Genomic DNA, 19,940 nt, shown 5'->3' with positions numbered 1-19,940 from the left:
GAGGGAACTACACACAGACCGAGGGAGGGAGAGGAAGAGAACTACACACAGACCGAGGGAGGGAACTACACATAGACCGAGGGAGAGAGGGGGAGGGAACTACACACAGACCGAGGGAGAGAGGGGGAGGGAACTACACACAGACCGAGGGAGAGAGAGGGAGGGACCTACACACAGACCGAGGAGGAGGGAACTACACACAGACCGAGGGAGGGAGAGGAAGAGAACTACACACAGACCGAGGGAGGGAACTACACACAGACCGAGGGAGAGAGGGGGAGAGAACTACACACAGACCGAGGGAGAGAGGGGGAGGGAACTACACACAGACCGAGGGAGAGAGAGGGAGGGAACTACACACAGACCGAGGGAGAGAGAGGGAGGGACCTACACACAGACCGAGGAGGAGGGAACTACACACAGACCGAGGGAGGGAGAGGAAGAGAACTACACACAGACCGAGGGCGGGAACTACACACAGACCGAGGGAGAGAGAGGGAGGGACCTACACACAGACCGAGGAGGAGGGAACTACACACAGACCGAGGGAGGGAACTACACACAGACCGAGGGAGGGAGAGCTACACACCGAGCGAGGGAGAGAGAGGGAGGGAACTACACACAGACCGAGGGAGGGAGAGGGGGAGAGAGAGAGAGAGAGAGGGAACTACACACCAACCGAGGGAGAGAAAGAGCAGGAACTACACACCGATCGAGAGAGAGAGAGAGGGAACTGCACACCGAGAGAGAGAGTGAGGGAACTGCACACCGAGAGAGAGAGGGAAGTACACACAGACCAAGGGAGAGAGAGAGAGGGAAGTACACACAGACCGAGGGAGAGAGGGAGGTTGACCATGCGAGGTCCCATCAATTGTCTCTTGATGCAAACTTATTTTGTGCTAATTAAGACTCTACTTGGCATTTGTAGCAAACAAAAAAACGTTTTATTCAATCGCAAAATGAAAACGTTTTCAAAATCCATTGATACAAGCCGCGGAGGTTGCAGACAGGCAATGCATAGTGGTTTCATACAAAAGCAGGGAGGGGGACTGAGGAGGTTGCGTGCTCCCCATCAGCCCCCACACAGGTTGGTTTGACGGACCAACCCTCAGGTATCCCGCGGATGGAACAGCAACACACAGCAGGGGGCAGCCAGCTGTCGGGCTGGCCATTTCCAGAGCACATTCACTGCACCGTCAGCACATTCACTGACATTTACACCCTACAGCAAGGCAAAGAACCAAAACCATCCCAAGTGGCTCATTTAGCTTTACTGGATTAGGCTGACCAGGTTTGGGCCTTTCTGTCCCCTGATTGTGGTTTTTTTTTAATTCCTTAGTTCTAAATGAGGACAATCACTTTCTTTGAACGTATATATGGGATTTGCTCTCCCAGCATTAACAGTAGCCGGCTATTTGGGTGTATGTATCACTCTATTCCCCTCTCGCACTGTTACGTCCTATTTATTTATTAGAGCGAATGCAGAATCTGGTCAGCTTAATTATTGTCGCTATTACCTATGTCCTAAAAGAGGTGTTTGGGTTCAAGGGGTTTTGAAAAGAATGCAGAAGCTTAACAACGCCCCAGTAAATGCAAAGCGCCTCGATTTGTGCGGAGTCACTCTTTAGTTGTGGTCATTCTGATTTCTTGTTTCTTACTTTTTCCTTGGCATCTTTTCTTCTTTAACCATAGCTTCAAACTCTGCACACAAAAAAAACAAGAGAAGTGGATAGGAATCTTGCGTTAAATTGTTCATTCTCATTCGCTGTTTGATCGGCTGAGTGAGCCAGCAGCTCAAGCGGTCGAGGCCTTCACAGAACAAGCAAGTCACAGCAGCCCTGGCTCAGTGATAGCGCGCTCAACTTTGGGTCAGAAGGGAAATGGGAATTCTCCTGGTAATTCCAGAGGGGGATGGGAATTGTCGTGGGAATTACAGAGCCACTACATGCGCTCTTCCCTGTTCAGAGAGCAGACAATGAAGTCCGCTCTCCTGAGGTTACAGGACCTCTCCTGACCTGCCCCAAAGTGCTGACCACGGCAGGACCTGCCGGATGTGGGCAGAGGCGAAGCCGCCGCCATTCCCCCTCCAAAACCGGCCTTATCCACCGGCGCTAAGGTGCCGAATTTCACGGCCGTAGGCTTTCGAAACACAGGCCTTAGATCACAGCATGGGAGAGTGCAAGCAAGGGAAGTACTGCAGTATAAAAAGGCAATAGCTCGCTGTAGAGCATACATCAAAGGTTTGCACCACAAAGCTATGGCTCGGGCAAAGCAGTGATAGGGACTAACAGTATGGTATGAAAAGAATTGAGGCCCCTCATCCCCAAATCAACTCAAAAGACTGGGGGGGTGGTCATAAAACACCCAATAGTGTTGCACGTAGCAGGAAGCAGAAAACTGTATGTAAAGTCCTACAATATTTCACTCAATGCGATCCGGTACGTGGATAAACCATTCTTGCAATTTACCCGAGAGGTTCCCGGCACAGGTGGTTTCAGATATGAGGCTGAACGTGCTCGACACTGAATGAAGTGTTGCATAATGAATGTTTTGAAGCAAGAATAATTGAAGTTAATTCTCAGACATATCACTGTCTCTAGCTTTACAGATCTGTTCAAAGGATAAGGAAGCAATTCTCGTAACAGCTAACCAGTAGCAACATGCATGTATGGCGTAGTAAAACGTCCCAAGGCGCTTCACAGGAGCACAATCAGACAAAAATTGACACCGAGCCAAAGAAGAAGATATTTGGACAGGATATTAAAACATCCAGTGTGTTTTTTTTAATTAGTTCCTGGAATGTGGGTATCGCCAGCAAGGCTAGCATTTACTGCCCAAACCACCCTTGAGAAGGTGGCAGTGAGCCAACTTATGCAAGTGAGAAGCCATTTCAGAGAGCAGCTAAGAGTGAAGTATAGGCCAGACAGGATAAAGGACATTAGTGTTACCACAATCCAGTAGTTTCGTGGTTACCATTACTAATTTTTTAAATTCCAGATTTATTTAATTAACTGAATTTAAATTCCCCAGCTGCCATGGTGGGATTTGAACTCATGAATCACAGATCATTAGTCCAGGCCTCTGGATTACTGGTCCAGTGACATAACCACTATGCTACTGTATACTAATACAGATAATGCTGGAAACATTTAACTGGTCTAACATTTCCATGCAGGGGTCACCATAACTGACTCAGCAATATATCCACAGACTGAGGTGAAGGGGTCATGGGACTTGATACGTAACAAAAGCTTTCGGCCCCAGACCGTGAACCCCTTTCCGGATCTGTGACTTACGAACAGGTTGCTGAACTGGAATTCTTTTTTAAAACGCTTTGATGTGCAATGCTGCTGGTGATCGGCATTGAACCAGACTGCTCCTTCCAGTACCGATACTTAACCTCACCCCCTCTCCCGTCCCCCTCAAGAGAAAAAGCAGCCGCAATGTGGAGAAGTGATCCTGCACAGCCAGAAGTGCTTGCGTGTGATGGTCTCGAACGACGACTCATTGCTGAAGGTGTCCCTGACGATTACGTGTGCGGGAAGTGTATCCGCCTCCAGCTCCTGCCGGACTGCATTGCGGAATTGGAGCTGAGGGTGGATTCACACTGGAGCATCCACAATGCTGAGAACGACGTGAGTAGCACGTGTAGCGAGTTGGTCTTACCGCAGGAGAAGTGTCCACAGCCAGCTAGGGAATGGAAGACCAGCAGGAAGAGTACTGCAAGGAAGGTAGTGCAGGGGTCCCCTGTGGTCATCCCCCTGCAAAACAGATACACTGCTTTGAGTGCTGTTGAGGGGGATGACTCATCAGGGGAGGGCAGCAGCAGCCAAGTTCATGGCACCGTGGCTGGCTCTGTTGCACAGGAGGGCAGGAAAAAGAGTGGGAAAGCGATAGTGATAGGGGATTCAATTGTGAGGGGAATAGATAGGAGTTTCTGCGGCCGCAACCGAGACTCCAGGATGGTATGTTGCTTCCCTGGTGCAAGGGTCAAGGATGTCTCGGAGCGGGTGCAGGACATTCTAAAAAGGGAGGGAGAACAGCCAGTTGTCATGGTGCACATTGGTACCAACGACACAGGTAAAACAAGGGATGACGTCCTACGAAACGAATTTAAGGAGCTAGGAGCTAAATTAAAAAGTAGGACCTCAAAAGTAGTAATCTCGGGATTGCTACCAGTGCTACGTGCTAGTCAGAGTAGGAATCACAGGATAGCACAGATGAATACGTGGCTTGAGCAGTGGTGCAGCAGGGAGGGTTTCAAATTCCTGGGGCATTGGAACCGGTTCTGGGGGAGGTGGGACCAGTACAAACCAGACGGTCTGCACCTGGGCAGGACCGGAACCAATGTCCTAGGGGGAGTGTTTGCTAGTGCTGTTGGGGAGGAGTTAAACTAATATGGCAGGGGGATGGGAACCAATGCAGGGAGACAGAGGGAAACAAAAAGGAGACAAAAGCAAAAGACAGGAGATGAGGAAAAGTGGAGGGCAGAGAAACCCAAGAAAAAGAACAAAAAGGGCCACTGTACAGCAAAATTCTAAAAGGACAAAGGGTGTTAAAAAAACAAGCCTGAAGACTTTGTATCTTAATGCAAGGAGTATCCGTAATAAGGTGGATGAATTAACTGTGCAAATAGATGTTAACAAATATGATGTGATTGGGATTACGGAGACGTGGCTCCAGGATGATCAGGGCTGGGAACTCAACATCCAGGGGTATTCAACATTCAGGAAGGATAGAATAAAAGGAAAAGGAGGTGGGGTAGCATTGCTGGTTAAAGAGGACATTAATGCAATAGTTAGAAAGGACATTAGCTTGGATGATGTGGAATCTATATGTAGAGCTGCAGAACACCAAAGGGCAAAAAACGTTAGTGGGAGTTGTGTACAGACCTCCAAACAGTAGTAGTGATGTTGGGGAGGGCATCAAACAGGAAATTAGGGGTGCATGCAATAAAGGTGCAGCAGTTATAATGGGTGACTTTAATATGCACATAGATTGGGCTAGCAAAACTGGAAGCAATACGGTGGAGGAGGATTTCCTGGAGTGCATAAGGGATGGTTTTCTCGACCAATATGTCGAGGAACCAACTAGGGGGGATGCCATCTTAGACTGGGTGTTGTGTAATGAGAGAGGATTAATTAGCAATCTCGTTGTGCGAGGCCCCTTGGGGAAGAATGACCATAATATGGTGGAATTCTGCATTAGGATGGAGAATGAAACAGTTAATTCAGAGACCATGATCCAGAACTTAAAGAAGGGTAACTTTGAAGGTATGAGGCGTGAATTGGCTGGGATAGATTGGCGAATGATACTTAAGGGGTTGACTGTGGATGGGCAATGGCAGACATTTAGAGACCGCATGGATGAACTACAACAATTGTACATTCCTGTCTGGCGTAAAAATAAAAAAGGGAAGGTGGCTCAACCGTGGCTATCAAGGGAAATCAGGGATAGTATTAAAGCCAAGGAAGTGGCATACAAATTGGCCAGAAATAGCAGCGAACCCGGGGACTGGGAGAAATTTAGAACTCAGCAGAGGAGAACAAAGGGTTTGATTAGGGCAGGGAAAATGGAGTACGAGAAGAAGCTTGCAGGGAACATTAAGATGGATTGCAAAAGCTTCTATAGATATGTAAAGAAAAAAAGGTTAGTAAAGACAAACGTAGGTCCCCTGCAGTCAGAATCAGGGGAAGTCATAACGGGGAACAAAGAAATGGCAGACCAATTGAACAAGTACTTTGGTTCGGTATTCACTAAGGAGGACACAAACAACCTTCCGGATATAAAAGGGGTCAAAGGGTCTAGTAAGGAGGAGGAACTGAGGGAAATCCTTATTAGTCGGGAAATTGTGTTGGGGAAATTGATGGGATTGAAGGCCGATAAATCCCCAGGGCCTGATGGACTGCATCCCAGTGTACTTAAGGAGATGGCCTTGGAAATAGCGGATGCATTGACAGTCATTTTCCAACATTCCATTGACTCTGGATCAGTTCCTATGGAGTGGAGGGTAGCCAATGTAACCCCACTTTTTAAAAAAGGAGGGAGAGAGAAAACAGGGAATTATAGACCGGTCAGCCTGACATCGGTAGTGGGTAAAATGATGGAATCAATTATTAAGGATGTCATAGCAGCGCATTTGGAAAGAGGTGACATGATAGGTCCAAGTCAGCATGGATTTGTGAAAGGGAAATCATGCTTGACAAATCTTCTGTAATTTTTTGAGGATGTTTCCAGTAGCGTGGACAAGTGAGAACCAGTTGATGTGGTATATTTGGACTTTCAGAAGGCTTTCGACAAGGTCCCACACAAGAGATTAATGTGCAAAGTTAAAGCACATGGGATTGGGGGTAGTGTGCTGATGTGGATTGAGAACTGGTTGGCAGCCAGAAAGCAAAGAGTAGGAGTAAATTGGTACTTTTCAGAATGGCAGGCAGTGACTAGTGGGGTACCGCAAGTTTCTGTGCTGGGGCCCCAGTTGTTTACACTGTACATTAATGATTTAGACGCGGGGATTAAATGTAGTATCTCCAAATTTGCGGATGACACTAAGTTGGGTGGCAGTGTGAGCTGCGAGGAGGATGCTATGAGGCTGCAGAGTGACTTGGATAGGTTAGTTGAGTGGGCAAATGCATGGCAGATAAAGTATAATGTGGATAAATGTGAGGTTATCCACTTTGGTGGTAAAAACAGAGAGACAGACTATTATCTGAATGGTGACAGATTAGGAAAAGGGAAGGTGCAACGAGACCTGGGTGTCATGGTACATCAGTCATTGAAGGTTGGCATGCAGGTACAGCAGGCGGTTAAGAAAGCAAATGGCATGTTGGCCTTCATAGCGAGGGGATTTGAGTACAGGGGCAGGGAGGTGTTGCTACAGTTGTACAGGGCCTTGGTGAGGCCACACCTGGAGTATTGTGTACAGTTTTGGTCTCCTAACTTGAGGAAGGACATTCTTGCTATTGAGGGAGTGCAGCGAAGGTTCACCAGACTGATTCCCGGGATGGTGGGACTGCCCTATCAAGAAAGATTGGATCAACTGGGTTTGTATTCACTGGAGTTTAGAAGAATGAGAGGGGACTTCATAGAAACGTTTAAAATTCTGACGGGTTTAGACAGGTTAGATGCAGGAAGAATGTTCCCAATGTTGGGGAAGTCCAGAACCAGGGGTCACAGTCTAAGGATAAGGGGTAAGCCATTTAGGACCGAGATGAGGAGAAACATCTTCACCCAGAGAGTGGTGAACCTGTGGAATTCTACCACAGAAAGTTGTTGAGGCCAATTCACTAAATATATTCAAAAGGGAGTTAGATGAAGTCCTTACTACTAGGGGGATCAAGGGGTATGGCGAGAAAGCAGGAATGGGGTACTGAAGTTGCATGTTCAGCCATGAACTCATTGAATGGCGGTGCAGGCTAGAAGGGCCGAATGGCGTACTCCTGCACCTATTTTCTATGTTTCTATGTTTCTATAACAAGTTGCGGTTTGGAAATTGTGCTTGGGAACTTCTGGCCACGTTGGTCTTTAACCCAGCCAAAATCTTCACTGAATCGGAGAGCAGAGGCATTGACACTTTGGGGAGGACCATTGTCACATCCTGTTTACTCACACCTGGGGAGCAAAATTCAGTGCATTTGTGGATCCCGTTAACGCCCCAGGGGGGGCGCTAATGGGGCGCAAATGCATTACCGCCCGGGCGTGGTGCTGACAACAACTTCCGCCATATTGGGCGGGACTTTAACGGCGGCGCAACAGCATTGTACCTGATCTCCTGCGCCCGGGGATCGTGACGTCATCGTCACGTGCACTGTCCTGTTAGCGCCCCGGCTCCGAAACTCACTTCCGACCCCTGCAGCAGCGCCGGGCGCAAACACAGGCGGCTGCAGGAGGTGTGGATTGGAGCGGTCGACCATTACCAGGACAATAATTAAAGGTAAGGTGGCCGAGGTAAGTAAAAAAATATATATTACCGTGCTTTTCCCGCCGCTGCTCCGTTTTCTTCGCGGGGTTCTGTCTGCGAGCGCTCTGCTCGAGTGCTGGGCTGATCGTGCGGCACCCCCGCTCCCTAGTTGGTCCAGGTAGGTCCCTTTCTTCATTGCAGAGCCAGCAGCGATGGCCCTGCCCTTTAAGTGAAGGACGGGCCCATTGGATACGGCAGCGCTGCACAGCCCAGTGTCATCATCATAGGCAGTCCCTCGAAATCCACTTCAAAAGTGAGTTCTCAGGTGACTGAACAGTCCAATACGGGAATTACAGTCTCTGTCACAGGTGGGACAGACAGCGGTTGAGGGAAAGGGTGGGTGGGGAGTCTGTTTGCCGCTCGCTCCTTCCACTGCCTGCGCTTGTTTTTCTGCACGCTTTCAGCGACGAGACTCGAGGTGCTCAGCGCCCTCCCAGATGCTCTTCCTCCACTTAGGGCGGTATTTGGCCAGGGACTCCCAGGTGTCGGTTGGGTATGTTGCATTTTATGAAGGAGGTTTTGAGGGTGTCCTTGAAATATTTCCTCTGCTCACCTGGTGCTCGCTTGCCATGAAGGAGCTCCGAGTAGAGCGCTTGCTTTGGGAGTCTCGTGTCGGGCATGCGGACGATGTGGCCCGCCCAGCGGAGCTGATCGAGTGTGGTCAGTGCTTCAATGCTGGAGATGTTGACCTGGTCGGAGGCGTCCGCCCCATTAGCACTCCGTGAAGGAAGTGAAGCACTTGATTGAGAGATTCACTTCCTTCCGGGAGCACTAAACCACATTTTTTTGAGAGGGGGGACACTTTAGCGCCTGGCACTAAGTTTCCACCTCTCAGATGTTACTGCCCCAAACAGGTCGATAATGAATTGTTTCCTCCTGGTGTTCTAAACAGGTTGACATCTCTGGTTTGAGGTACCTCTGGTGATTTCATCACCTCTAACCCTGCCTCCAATCACCCTGCCCATCTCTTACATTTTTATAACTAATAAACAAAATTATTCAAAGAAAATGAAAAGAAAAACACACACTGTTTTTTTTCTGCCTGTGTAATTTTTCACCCTGATTGCCCACAGCAGCGTCCAGGAGATTTACCTTCAATTCCTGGAGACTCCAGGATAATTGTGGAGGGTTGACAACCCCTACCTGACACCACTCTCCTAATCCACACTGATTTTCAGCGGATTTACTCACCATGCTACGTAGACTTTGGATTCTAAATTGAGCCCTCCTGTTGGTTTTCCTCTGAGGCTCCTTTTGTTTGTAATATTTGCAACAACAGCAATGCTGGCAAGCTGTAAATCCTACCTTTAAAGTCAATCCTTCCATCTCCATCGACGTCCGCTGCTTGGAGCATAGCATCAGCTTCTTCATCTGACAGAGGGGCAAGTGGCACAGTGGTGGGGATTGTCGACAGGATGTATCTGCAACACACCGTGCGGGAAGCAAAGGCGTCAGGTTCTCGTCCTTAAGGTGCAAAGTGGGAGACAGTTAAAAGCATGAAGTCTTTCCAAAGCAACTTTCTTCATTTAAGAGCTTAATTTTGTTGATTCAAAGCTTCTTCAGTCTGTGTTCAAATGTACCATAGAACGTGGGAGGGGCAGCCAGGGGTGCATTGGAATAGTCAAGTCTAGAGGTAACATAGGCATGGATGAGGGTTACAGCAACAGAAGAGCTGAGGCAGGGGGGGAGGCGGGCAATGTTGCGGAGGTGGAAATAGCTGGTTTTACTTATGTTGCGGATGTGTGGTCAAAAGCGAATTTCAGGGTCAAATGTGACACCTAGTTTGTGAACAGTCTGGTTCAGCCTTGGAGTGAAGGTGGGAAGAGGGATGGAGTCAGTGGCTATGGAGCGGAGTTTGTGGCGGGGACCGAAAACAATGGCTTCGGTCTTCCCAATATTTAATTGGAGAACATTTCTTGTCATCGAGTAGTGGATGTCGGACAAGCAGCCTGACAATTTAGAGAGTGTGGAGGGGTCGAGAGAAGTGGTGGTGAGGTAGAGCTGGGTGTTATCAGCGTACATGTGGAAACTGACGGATGATATCACCAAGGGGCAACATGTAGATGAGAAATAGGAGGGACCAAGGATATATCCTTGGGAAACACCAGAGGCAACGATGCGGGGGCGGGAAGAGGAGCCGTTGGCACGTGATTCTCTGGCTACGATTAGAGAGATAAGAATGGAACCAGGCGAGTGCAGTCCCACCCAGCTGGACGGTGGTGGAGAGGTGTTGGAGAAGGATGGTGGTCAACTGTGTCAAAGTCTGCACACAAATCGAGAAGGATGAGGAGGGATAGTTTATAAAAGGGGTCAGAGGGTCTAGTAAGAAGGAGGAACTGAGGGAAATCCTTATTAGTCGGGAAATTGTGTTGGGGAAATTGATGGGATTGAAGGCCGATAAATCCCCAGGGCCTGATGGACTGCATCCCAGAGTACTTAAGGAGGTGGCCTTGGAAATAGCGGATGCATTGACAGTCATTTTCCAACATTCCATAGACTCTGGATCAGTTCCTATGGAGTGGAGGGACAAGGGAGAACCAGTTGATGTGGTGTATTTGGACTTTCAGAAGGCTTTCGACAAGGTCCCACACAAGAGATTAATGTGCAAAGTTAAAGCACATGGGATTGGGGGTAGTGTGCTGACATGGATTGAGAACTGGTTGGCAGACAGGAAGCAAAGAGTAGGAGTAAATGGATACTTTTCAGAATGGCAGGCAGTGACTAGTGGGGTACCGCAAGGTTCTGTGCTGGGGCCCCAGCTGTTTACATTGTACATTAATGATTTAGATGTGGGGATTAAATGTAGTATCTCCAAATTTGCAGATGACACTAAGTTGGGTGGCAGTGTGAGCTGCGAGGAGGATGCTATGAGGCTGCAGAGTGACTTGGATTGGTTAGGTGAGTGGGCAAATGCATGGTAGATGAAGTATAATGTGGATAAATGTGAGGTTATCCACTTTGGTGGTAAAAACAGAGAGACAGACTATTATCTGAATGGTGACAGATTAGGAAAAGGGGAGGTGCAACGAGACCTGGGTGTCATGGTACATCAGTCATTGAAGGTTGGCATGCAGGTACAGCAGGCGGTTAAGAAGGCAAATGGCATGTTGGCCTTCATAGCGAGGAGATTTGAGTACAGGGGCAGGGAGGTGTTACTACAGTTGTACAGGGCCTTGGTGAGGCCACACCTGGAGTATTGTGTACAGTTTTGGCCTCCTAACTTGAGGAAGGACATTCTTGCTATTGAGGGAGTGCAGCGAAGGTTCACCAGACTGATTCACGGGATGGTGGGACTGACCTATCAAGAAAGACTGGATCAACTGGGCTTGTATTCACTGGAGTTCAGAAGAATGAGAGGGGATCTCATAGAAACGTTTAAAATTCTGACGGGTTTAGACAGGTTAGATGCAGGAAGAATGTTCCCAATGTTGGGGAAGTCCAGAACCAGGGGTCACAGTCTAAGGATAAGGGGCAAGCCATTTAGGACCGAGATGAGGAGAAACTTCTTCACCCAGAGAGTGGTGAACCTATGGAATTCTCTACCACAGAAAGTTGTTGAGGCTAATTCACTAAATATATTCAAAAAGAAGTTAGATGTAGTCCTTACTACTCGGGGGATCAAGGGGTATGACGAGAAAGCAGGAATGGGGTACTGAGGTTGCATGTTGAGCCATGAGCTCATTGAATGGCGGTGCAGACTCGAAGGGCCGAATGGCCTACTCCTGTACCTTGTTTGTATGTTTCTATGTTTATCTTTGTCACAATCGCAAGGATGTCATTTGAGCCGTTTTGGTACTGTGTCGGGGCGGAAACCAGATTGGAGGGATTGAAGCATGGAGTTCTGGGAAAGATGGGCACGGATTTTGGAGGCGACAACACGTTCAAGGACTTTGGAGAGGAAAGGGAGGTTGGAGATGGGGCAATCGTTTGCAAGGATGGAGGGGGTCAAGGGTTAGTTTTTTGAGGAGAGGGGTACTGAAGGCAGATTTGAAGGAGAGGGGGCAGTACCTGAGGAGAAAGAACTGTTAACAATGTCAGCTGACATGGGAGCCAGAATAGGAAGTTGGGTGGTCAACAGTTTGGTGGGAATAAGGTCAAGGGAGCAGGAAGTGGGTCTCACGGACAAGATGAGCACAGGAAGTCATGAGGGGAGATCGGAGAGAAACTGGTGAGTTCGGGGCTAGGGCAAGGGGATCCTTAGAGGAAGTTTGGCCGGTGGGCAAGGGAAAGGAAGGGAAGAGGCAGAGGCAGCTGATCGGATGGTCTCAATCTTAGAGACAAAGAAGTCCATGAGCTCCTCGCTCTTGTTGTTGGAGGTGAGTGTGGAGGAGACAGGGGAGAGGGGTTTAAGAAGACAATTTGCAGCAGAGAATAGAAGCCAGGGGTTATCTTTCCATTCCAGGATGATCCTGGAATAGTGAGCAGTTTTAGCAGACGAGAGCAGGACCTGATAATGCTTTTTGTGGTGCAGCCAGATCTGGCGTTAAATGGCTAAACCAGTTGTCCGCCAAATCCATTCAAGTCTGCGTCCCTTGGACTTAAGGGAGCAAAGATGAGGGCCATACCATTGGGAATGGCCAGGGTGAGAGAGAGTAATGTTTTTAATAGAGACCAAGACATCAAAGGTGATGGTGATCAGATCGATAGCTGCAGGATAGGAGGCTAGTGAACTCAGAGGAGAGAGAGCATGATGAACTGAGATGGAGGTTGAAATCACTGAGGATGAGAAGTCGCTTGGTGCAGAGGCTGAAGGAGGAAAGCATTGAGGATATCTCGGTGAGAACATTTTTATCATTCTTGGGTGGGCAGTAGAGAATGAGAATTTTAAATGAGAGGTGAGAGAGGTGGAACAAGGTGAGATGCTCAAAGGCGGAGAAAGTGCCAGAGATGTCGGAGAAGGGACCAAGGTGTGATTTGGTGATGGGAGCCACACTGCCACCGCGGCAGTCTGAACGGGGCAAGTGGTGGGAGGTACAGCCGGGCGGGGAGGCTTCATTTAAGGGTAAGGTGTCATCGCCCCTCAACTAGGTTTCCATCAGGGCCATGACGTTGATGCCATCATCTATGATAAGCTCATGGATGGCAAGGGTTTTGTTCGCAAATGAACAGACGTTCTGGAGGGAGATGCGGAAAGGGTCAGTGACGGCTGCCCCACTGCCAGTGTCCACAGGGTGAGTTATATAAATATAAGTTGTTGCTGCAACTGCCCCTTCCATCAGGGTATCATCCCCTGGACCTCCCTCCCTCAACACCTCTGTCCTGTCCCCTCCCTCCCTACTTTTAAAAAGCTCCTGTCGATCTTCCTCTTCAACCTTGCTTTTGTCACTTCTAATTCTCTCTCACTCTCTGTCCAGTGCCCCAAGGCATCTATGTACGAAGGAGGGCAAGTTTGCAGTTTCTTAACATTAATAGAAATGGGTGGTCTTACTTCATTTCATTCCATTCGATGTAACCACTCTTGTCCTTATCCAGCATTTCAAATGCATTCCGAATCGATTCATCAAGTTGCTTTTGTTGCTTGAAGGTTTCCATATACTCAAAGAACTTGTGGTAATTAAATGGACCTGGTGAAAGGCAGAAGGATGTAGAATGATGAACAAGAACCAAACATCTTGCACTGGTTGACATTTGAACTGATTGGAGCAGGTTGTCGTGGTCAGTGTTATATATGTGGACTTGTATTTACTCTGTACAGCCACCAGAGGGCTCATTCCCTGGAGTCCCAAGGGATCCCATAATCCCTTGGGAGCACAAGTATTTAAGAAGGCTTCACAGGTTGGAGAGGCACTCTGGAGACCTGCAATAATAAAAGACTACGGTCAAACTTTACTTTGAGCTCATAGTGTTCAATCTGACCCTTTCTCCATACACAACAGTAACGTTCTGCTCATCGCCCCTTCCCCCGCCCCCACCCTCGGTCAATCACTGTTGCACTGTATTAGCAATCTGCAGACCAGACTCTGGGATTAAATGAGAGGTGAGAGGGGTGGAATAAGGTGAGATGCTCAAAAGCAGGAGAAAGTGCCGGAGGAGTAGGGGGAGAGACCAAGGTCCGATTTGGTGATGAGAGTCACTCGGCAACCACGGCGTCTGGTTGGGGCAAGTGCTGAAAGGTATAGCCAGGTGGGGAGGCATCATTTAAGGGTATGGTGTCATCAGGTGGGAGAGTTGTAATTGTAACAGAAAGCCAAAGAGAATAAAAATAGGAGAAACACAATCTCTCAAACGATTAAGCGTCTGGAATTCTCCTGGAATTGGTGAAATTGAAAATGATTCTGAGATTTTTATGAAGCCTCCCACCTCTTTGAATATGTTCTGTTCTGTTACAGCAGTTTTAATAAGACAGGGGTGGGGGGGGGCAGGGGAGTGTGTCCATGGTAACCCGGTGGGGGGGGGGGGGAGTGTCTCCATGGAAACCCGGGGGTGGGGAGAGTCTCCATGGTAACCCAGGGAGGGGGGCGTGTCTCCATGGTAATGATCAGCCATGATCACATTGAATGGTGGTGCAGGCTCGAAGGGCCGAATGGCCTACTCCTGCACCTATTTTCTATTTTCTATGTTTCTATGTTTCTAAACTTGGTAAATAATGTGTGTCAGTGATGCTGTGCATTGATTTCTGGGTGTGCTAGGGGGAATGGGAGCTACAGTGCGTTACTGGTCGTGGCAGGATGCTGAGGGGATGCAGCCAATGGGAGAACTGTGCTTCTCAACATGGAAGAAGATAAAATCAGGAGGAAAAACAATTGCTCATTCACCCCAAGTAGCCAGTTACAGAGTGGGATGGAGACTAAATGAATACAAAAGCAATTTTATTTTTTACAAAATGATTCGTTACCTGGAAATGTTATAAGAACATAAGAAATAGGAGCAGGAGTCGGCCATTTGGTTCCCCGAGCCTGCTCCGCCATTTTATAAGATCATGGCTGATCTGATCTTGGGCTCAGCTCCACTTCCCTGCCCGCTCCCCATAACCCTTCATTCCCTTCATATCGTTCAAAAATCTGTCTATCTCCGCCTTAAATATATTCAATGACTCAGCCTCCACAGCTCTCTGGGGCAGAGAATTCCACAGATTTACATCCCTCTGAGAGAAGAAATTCCTCTTCATCTCAGTTCTAAATGGGCGGCCCCTTATTCTGAAACTATGCTCCTTAGGTACAGCAGGCGGTTAAGAAAGCAAATGGCATGTTGGCCTTCATAGCGAGGGGATTTGAGTACAGGGGCAGGGAGGTGTTACTACAGTTGTATAGACCTTGGTGAGGCCACACCTGGAGTATTGTGTACAGTTTTGGTCTCCTAACTTGAGGAAGGACATTCTTGCTATTGAGGGAGTGCAGCGAAGGTTCACCAGACTGATTCCCGGGATGGCAGGACTGACATATCAAGAAAGACTGGATCAACTGGGATTGTATCCACTGGAGTTCAGAAGAATGAGAGGGGACCTCATAGAAACGTTTAAAATTCTGACGATTTAGACAGGTTAGATGCAGGAAGAATGTTCCCAATGTTGGGGAAGTCCAGAACCAGGGGTCACAGTCTAAGGATAAGGGGTAAGCCATTTAGAACCGAGATGAGGAGAAACTTCTTCACCCAGAGAGTGGTAAACCTGTGGAATTCTCTACCACAGAAAGTTGTTGAGGCCAATTCACTAAATATATTCAAAAAGGAGTTAGATGTAGTCCTTACTACTAGGGGGATCAAGGGGCATGGCGAGAAATCAGGAATGGGGTACTGAGATTGCATGTTCAGCCATGAACTCATTGAATGGTGGTGCAGGCTCGAAGGGCCGAATGGCCTACTCCTGCACCTATTTTCTATGTTTCTATGTTTCTAAGTTCTAGATTCCCCCACGAGTGGAAACATCTTCTCTACATCTACCTGGTCAATCCCCCTCAGTATCTTATATGTTTCAATAAGATCACCTCTCATTCTTCTAAACTGCAATGAGTATAGGCCCAACCTGCTCAACCTTTCTTCATCAGTCAACCCCTTCATTTCAGCTGTAGCAGGACTTCCCTGCTTTTATACTCCATCCCTCATGTTTTGTGAGACCTGTATTATTAACCCTTCATGTGTCAAACCTGGGTTTATGAGTTCCCGTAATTTTTTTTAGAGAATGCTTCAAAGATAGCTCATGACAATCCCATGAACATTTGGTAAATTGAAACCAGGAGAATAACAAATATTGAGATGTTACAAGATTTACTGAAGGACCCACTGTCATGCTGCTAAAGTGCCGGGCGTCTATTTTAAACGTGCAGTATCTGCCTGTTCAGGCGGATGTAAAACACTCCGTGGCGCGAGAAGAGTAGGGGAGTTCTCCCCGGTGTCCTGGCCAACATTCAACCCTCAACTAACATCACTAAAACAGATGAACCCTCATTCATCCCATTGCTGATTGTGAGCGCTCGTGCACAAATTGCTGTTTGCTCACAAAACAACAGCGATTACATTTCACAATAATTCATTGGCTGTGAAGCACTCAAAGACATCCTGAGAATGTGAGAGGTGCTTTATATAACTCCAAGTTTTTCTTTCTTTCTGACGTTAGTACATCATAGTTCAATTCTGTTCTAAATGATGTATCGTTCAATATCTTTTTCAACCTACGTTTTTGTTGAAAGGCATGTTGAAATAGTGGATATATTGGAGTTGAGCTTGCGGTCGGCGGTTTCCCGCGGGCAAATGTCTCGGAACAACACGTAAAATCCGTACTTACCTGATGACCTGCGAAGACTCACACTCCTGGGCTTCGCAAGCGTTCCTGGGATCATGTGGGCCGGCCCAACCAATCAAAAGGGGGGATTCCAATTATACTTACAGGACCTTCATTTACATACGGGATTCCCGTAAGCATAATAGGAATGACATAAAAAATACATTTTCACACCACCTAAATAAAAATTAATCATCGCATGTTTAAAAGTTAAGTAAAATACAATTTAATTAAACATTTAAAACAGAAATTGAATTTTTTAGAAAAATAATTTTAAACATTTTTAAAAGGGCCAACAATAGCCCAAACTAATTTTAACATTTTTTCAATGTTTAAAGGCATTTTAAAATTCATTTTAATACTTATTTAAACCCCTACAATGCTTTTCCCAGGCGTAAGAGTTTCGTGAGCAATTGCTGGGCTGTAATTGAGCTAATAGCCCAACTCTCCGCCCGCGAATATCCGTTACCTTCAGATTCCTTTGATCTGTCGAGCTGAAACTTGACAGATTGCAAGTTCCGGGTTCTCACACATGCACACGCATGAGTGCTTGTAGCTCCCGGAAAATCCAGACTTTTAGACATGAGTTATTGTGCGCTTTCCACACAGGGATGATTTTGAAAGCCATTTCTGAAACCAAATTCATTTATTATACGGGCCATCTTGAATCTATTAAGGTGTCAGCTGTGGTTCAGTGGGTCACACTTACACCTCGTAGTCAGAAGGTTGTGGGTTCAAGTCTCACTCCAGGGACTTGAGCGCAAAATCTAGGCTGACACTCCAGAGCAGTGCTGAGGGAGTGCTACACTGTCGAAGGTGTCATTGTTCCATTGGAACGTTAAACCGAGGCCCCGTCTGCCCTCTCAGGTTGAATCAAAGTTCCCATGGCACTATTTCGAAGAGTTCTCCCCGGTCTTCTGGCCAATATTTTATCCCTCCAACAGCATCACTAAAAACGGACATTATCTGGACATTGTCACATTGCAGTTTGTTGGACCTTGGTGTGGGCAAGCTAGCTGCCTCAATTCTTACATTAGAACAGTGACTACGCTTCAGAAGTACATGATTGGCTGTGAAGCACTTTGAGATGTCATGAGGTCGTGGAAGGCGCTATATAAATGTAAGTTGTATGGAATTGCCCTGCGCCCCGATTGGGGGCAGTAACCTGCTCGGGGCGGTACTTCCTGTGCCCGGCGCGCAAGACCCGCCCCAGCCTCCGGATTGGCCTTCCCGTCCCTCAGAGGAAGTGGGGCGCAATCTCGCGTGCCCCACTTCCTCTTGGGACAGGCCCAGCGACGGTAAAGGTGCGCGATTGGCGCTGACGCGTTTGACCGGCCCTCCCCTTTGCTTAAAGAGGGAGGGCCACTGTGCACTCACCTCGGCCTCTGATGGCCTCCAAAACGGAGTGCAGGGCTGCTCAATGGCAGCCCCGACCGCGCTAGGGGATAAGAATTGGAGCCGACCGGTGAGTCGGCAAGATGGCAGCGTGGAGCGCGCGTGCCTCTCCCCCACCCCCTTTGAGTTCCGCCCCGCGAGCGGATGTCTTCCCGGTTTGCGGCCGGCGAGCTGGCGCTGACACCCCGCTCGTGCCAGCCTCGCGGGGCACGGGGCAATATCCACCGCGGAGCGGAACGGGCTTGGCGCGCGGTGCTAATGGATCACTGGTCGCGCGAGGCGTTAACTCCCGGGCAATTTCCCAGGAGCATCCATCCCCGCCCCCCCCCACCCCCTGGCCCCTCCCGGGTGAAAAGTGTTCCGCGCCCCATTAGCGCCCCCTGCAGGACCCAACGGGCTTCGCAAAAAAGGACAATTTCGACCCCCAAATTCTTTCTTTCTATTGAGTTGGTCTCAGTTTTTCCAGTTCATTTCAACTCAAGCCTGGGCTGACACTCACTGGCTGGTTCAGGTAAGTGCAGTTCCAGCGTTTTATACACAGTTTATTTCGGATCAAACATTTGGAAGCTGGGGAAGGAATCTGTTCCCAAAGTTCCAGATTTAAATTTGGATTTTCATTCCCCTGAACACCTTCACCTTCAGCCTGTGGAAGTCCAGAACCAGGGGACACAGTCTAAGGATCAGCCATTTAGGACTGAGATGAGGAGAAACTTCTTCACTCAGAGAGTTGTTAACCTGTAGAATTCTCTACCGCAGAGAGTTGTTGATGCCAGTTCATTGGATATATTCAAGAGGGAGTTAGATATGGCCCTTACGGCTAAAGGGATCAAGGGGTATGGAGAGAAAGCAGGAAAGGGGTACTGAGGTGAATGATCAGCCATGATCTTATTGAACGGTGGTGCAGGCTCGAAGGGCCGAATGGCCTACTCCTGCACCTATTTTCTATGTTTCTATGTTTCCCATTCCCCGTGATAAGACAGACACTAACGCAGCATGTCACTGGACAATGGTCAACAACTAACATCTATTGCGAGGCCGAGTATGATGGAAGGTTTTACCTCTGAGTCTTAGTTCGCTGGGCATGAGGGAAATATCGTGGTCTGTCAGAGAGCTGCCCATAGCATGAGCAACCTGCTTTACATGTTTGTTGAAATTGGAAGAATCCATCCTCTCTGATTTGTCTGGCTAAAGCAGAAAGGAGAGACAATAATTCAGTAAAACAGTAAATAGCACGATAAACAACACAGGGGGGTTAAAGGGCTACAAGTGTACGGCCCAAAACCTTTGGCATCTTCTGCCTCATTGCAAATAAATGAGGACGACTGGACCAACCAGCGAGCTCAACGCAATTTGAGTTCCTTCGATTTAAAATGGCAGTGAAAGGTAATGATAAAAATCATGTAATATTTTAATGCAAGTTCCAGAAGGTTGTACAGTTGTGATAAATGCGTATCAGTGATTGCCAATGATGATTAGGTTCGAATCGGAATTTCAGCGGACTCGAATTGCAATAAAAAGCCAAATGCTTTCTTTTAGCCCTCGTGCAATCATTCAATCAGTGACTGGATTAAAGAAATCACTGAACCGAAAACGCACATAAATTACATGGGATTCTGAGGCACGTTGCTGGCTGCAATTTGGCAGTGGACTGACTGTGCTCAGTCAACTGAGCACCCAAAAACCAGATCATTAGGAGGACTTTATGCCCGGCTCAGAGACTTCTTGCAACACGAGTGAATGGGAAGTGGTTGCACAAATTAGAATTTTATGCTCGGATAAGATCCTTAGATCAAGCATACACTTCGGTTGAAAATTTCAACAAAAGTTCATTGTGTGGTAAAAAAAACACAATGCTGAATTTCAAAAATA

The 19,940-nt window shown here is 47.8% G+C and overlaps 1 protein-coding gene across 1 annotated transcript; it reads right to left on the bottom strand.

Moving 5' to 3' along the window:
* Positions 1-1,587: 1,587 nt before the first annotated feature.
* LOC139227165 (parvalbumin-like EF-hand-containing protein) lies at positions 1,588-19,238 on the bottom strand. The gene is made up of 4 exons (XM_070858230.1): positions 19,130-19,238; positions 13,389-13,524; positions 9,266-9,381; positions 1,588-1,701 (listed from the first exon to the last, which is right to left on the bottom strand). Exons 1-4 carry the CDS (start codon positions 19,236-19,238, stop codon positions 1,655-1,657), a joined length of 408 nt encoding a protein of 135 aa, XP_070714331.1. The 3' UTR covers positions 1,588-1,654.
* Between the last annotated feature and the right edge of the window lie 702 nt (positions 19,239-19,940).

This window comes from Pristiophorus japonicus, chromosome 16 (assembly GCF_044704955.1).
Source record: "Pristiophorus japonicus isolate sPriJap1 chromosome 16, sPriJap1.hap1, whole genome shotgun sequence".
In the NCBI taxonomy this organism is placed as follows: domain Eukaryota; kingdom Metazoa; phylum Chordata; class Chondrichthyes; family Pristiophoridae; genus Pristiophorus; species Pristiophorus japonicus.
This window is presented reverse-complemented; position numbering and strand designations above follow the sequence as displayed.

What these genes read in the sequence shown, in the direction of transcription:
- LOC139227165 (XM_070858230.1), bottom strand. Translation starts at nt 19,238, where the DNA reads ATGGATTCTTCCAATTTCAACAAACATGTAAAGCAGGTTGCTCATGCT. An exon ending in CAGCGAACTAAGACTCAGAG is followed by an intron (nt 13,525 to 19,129) that starts GTAAAACCTTCC and finishes GCCTTTCACCAG; the next exon opens with GTCCATTTAATTACCACAAG. An exon ending in TGGAAGGATTGACTTTAAAG is followed by an intron (nt 1,702 to 9,265) that starts GTAGGATTTACA and finishes TTTTGTGTGCAG; the next exon opens with AGTTTGAAGCTATGGTTAAA.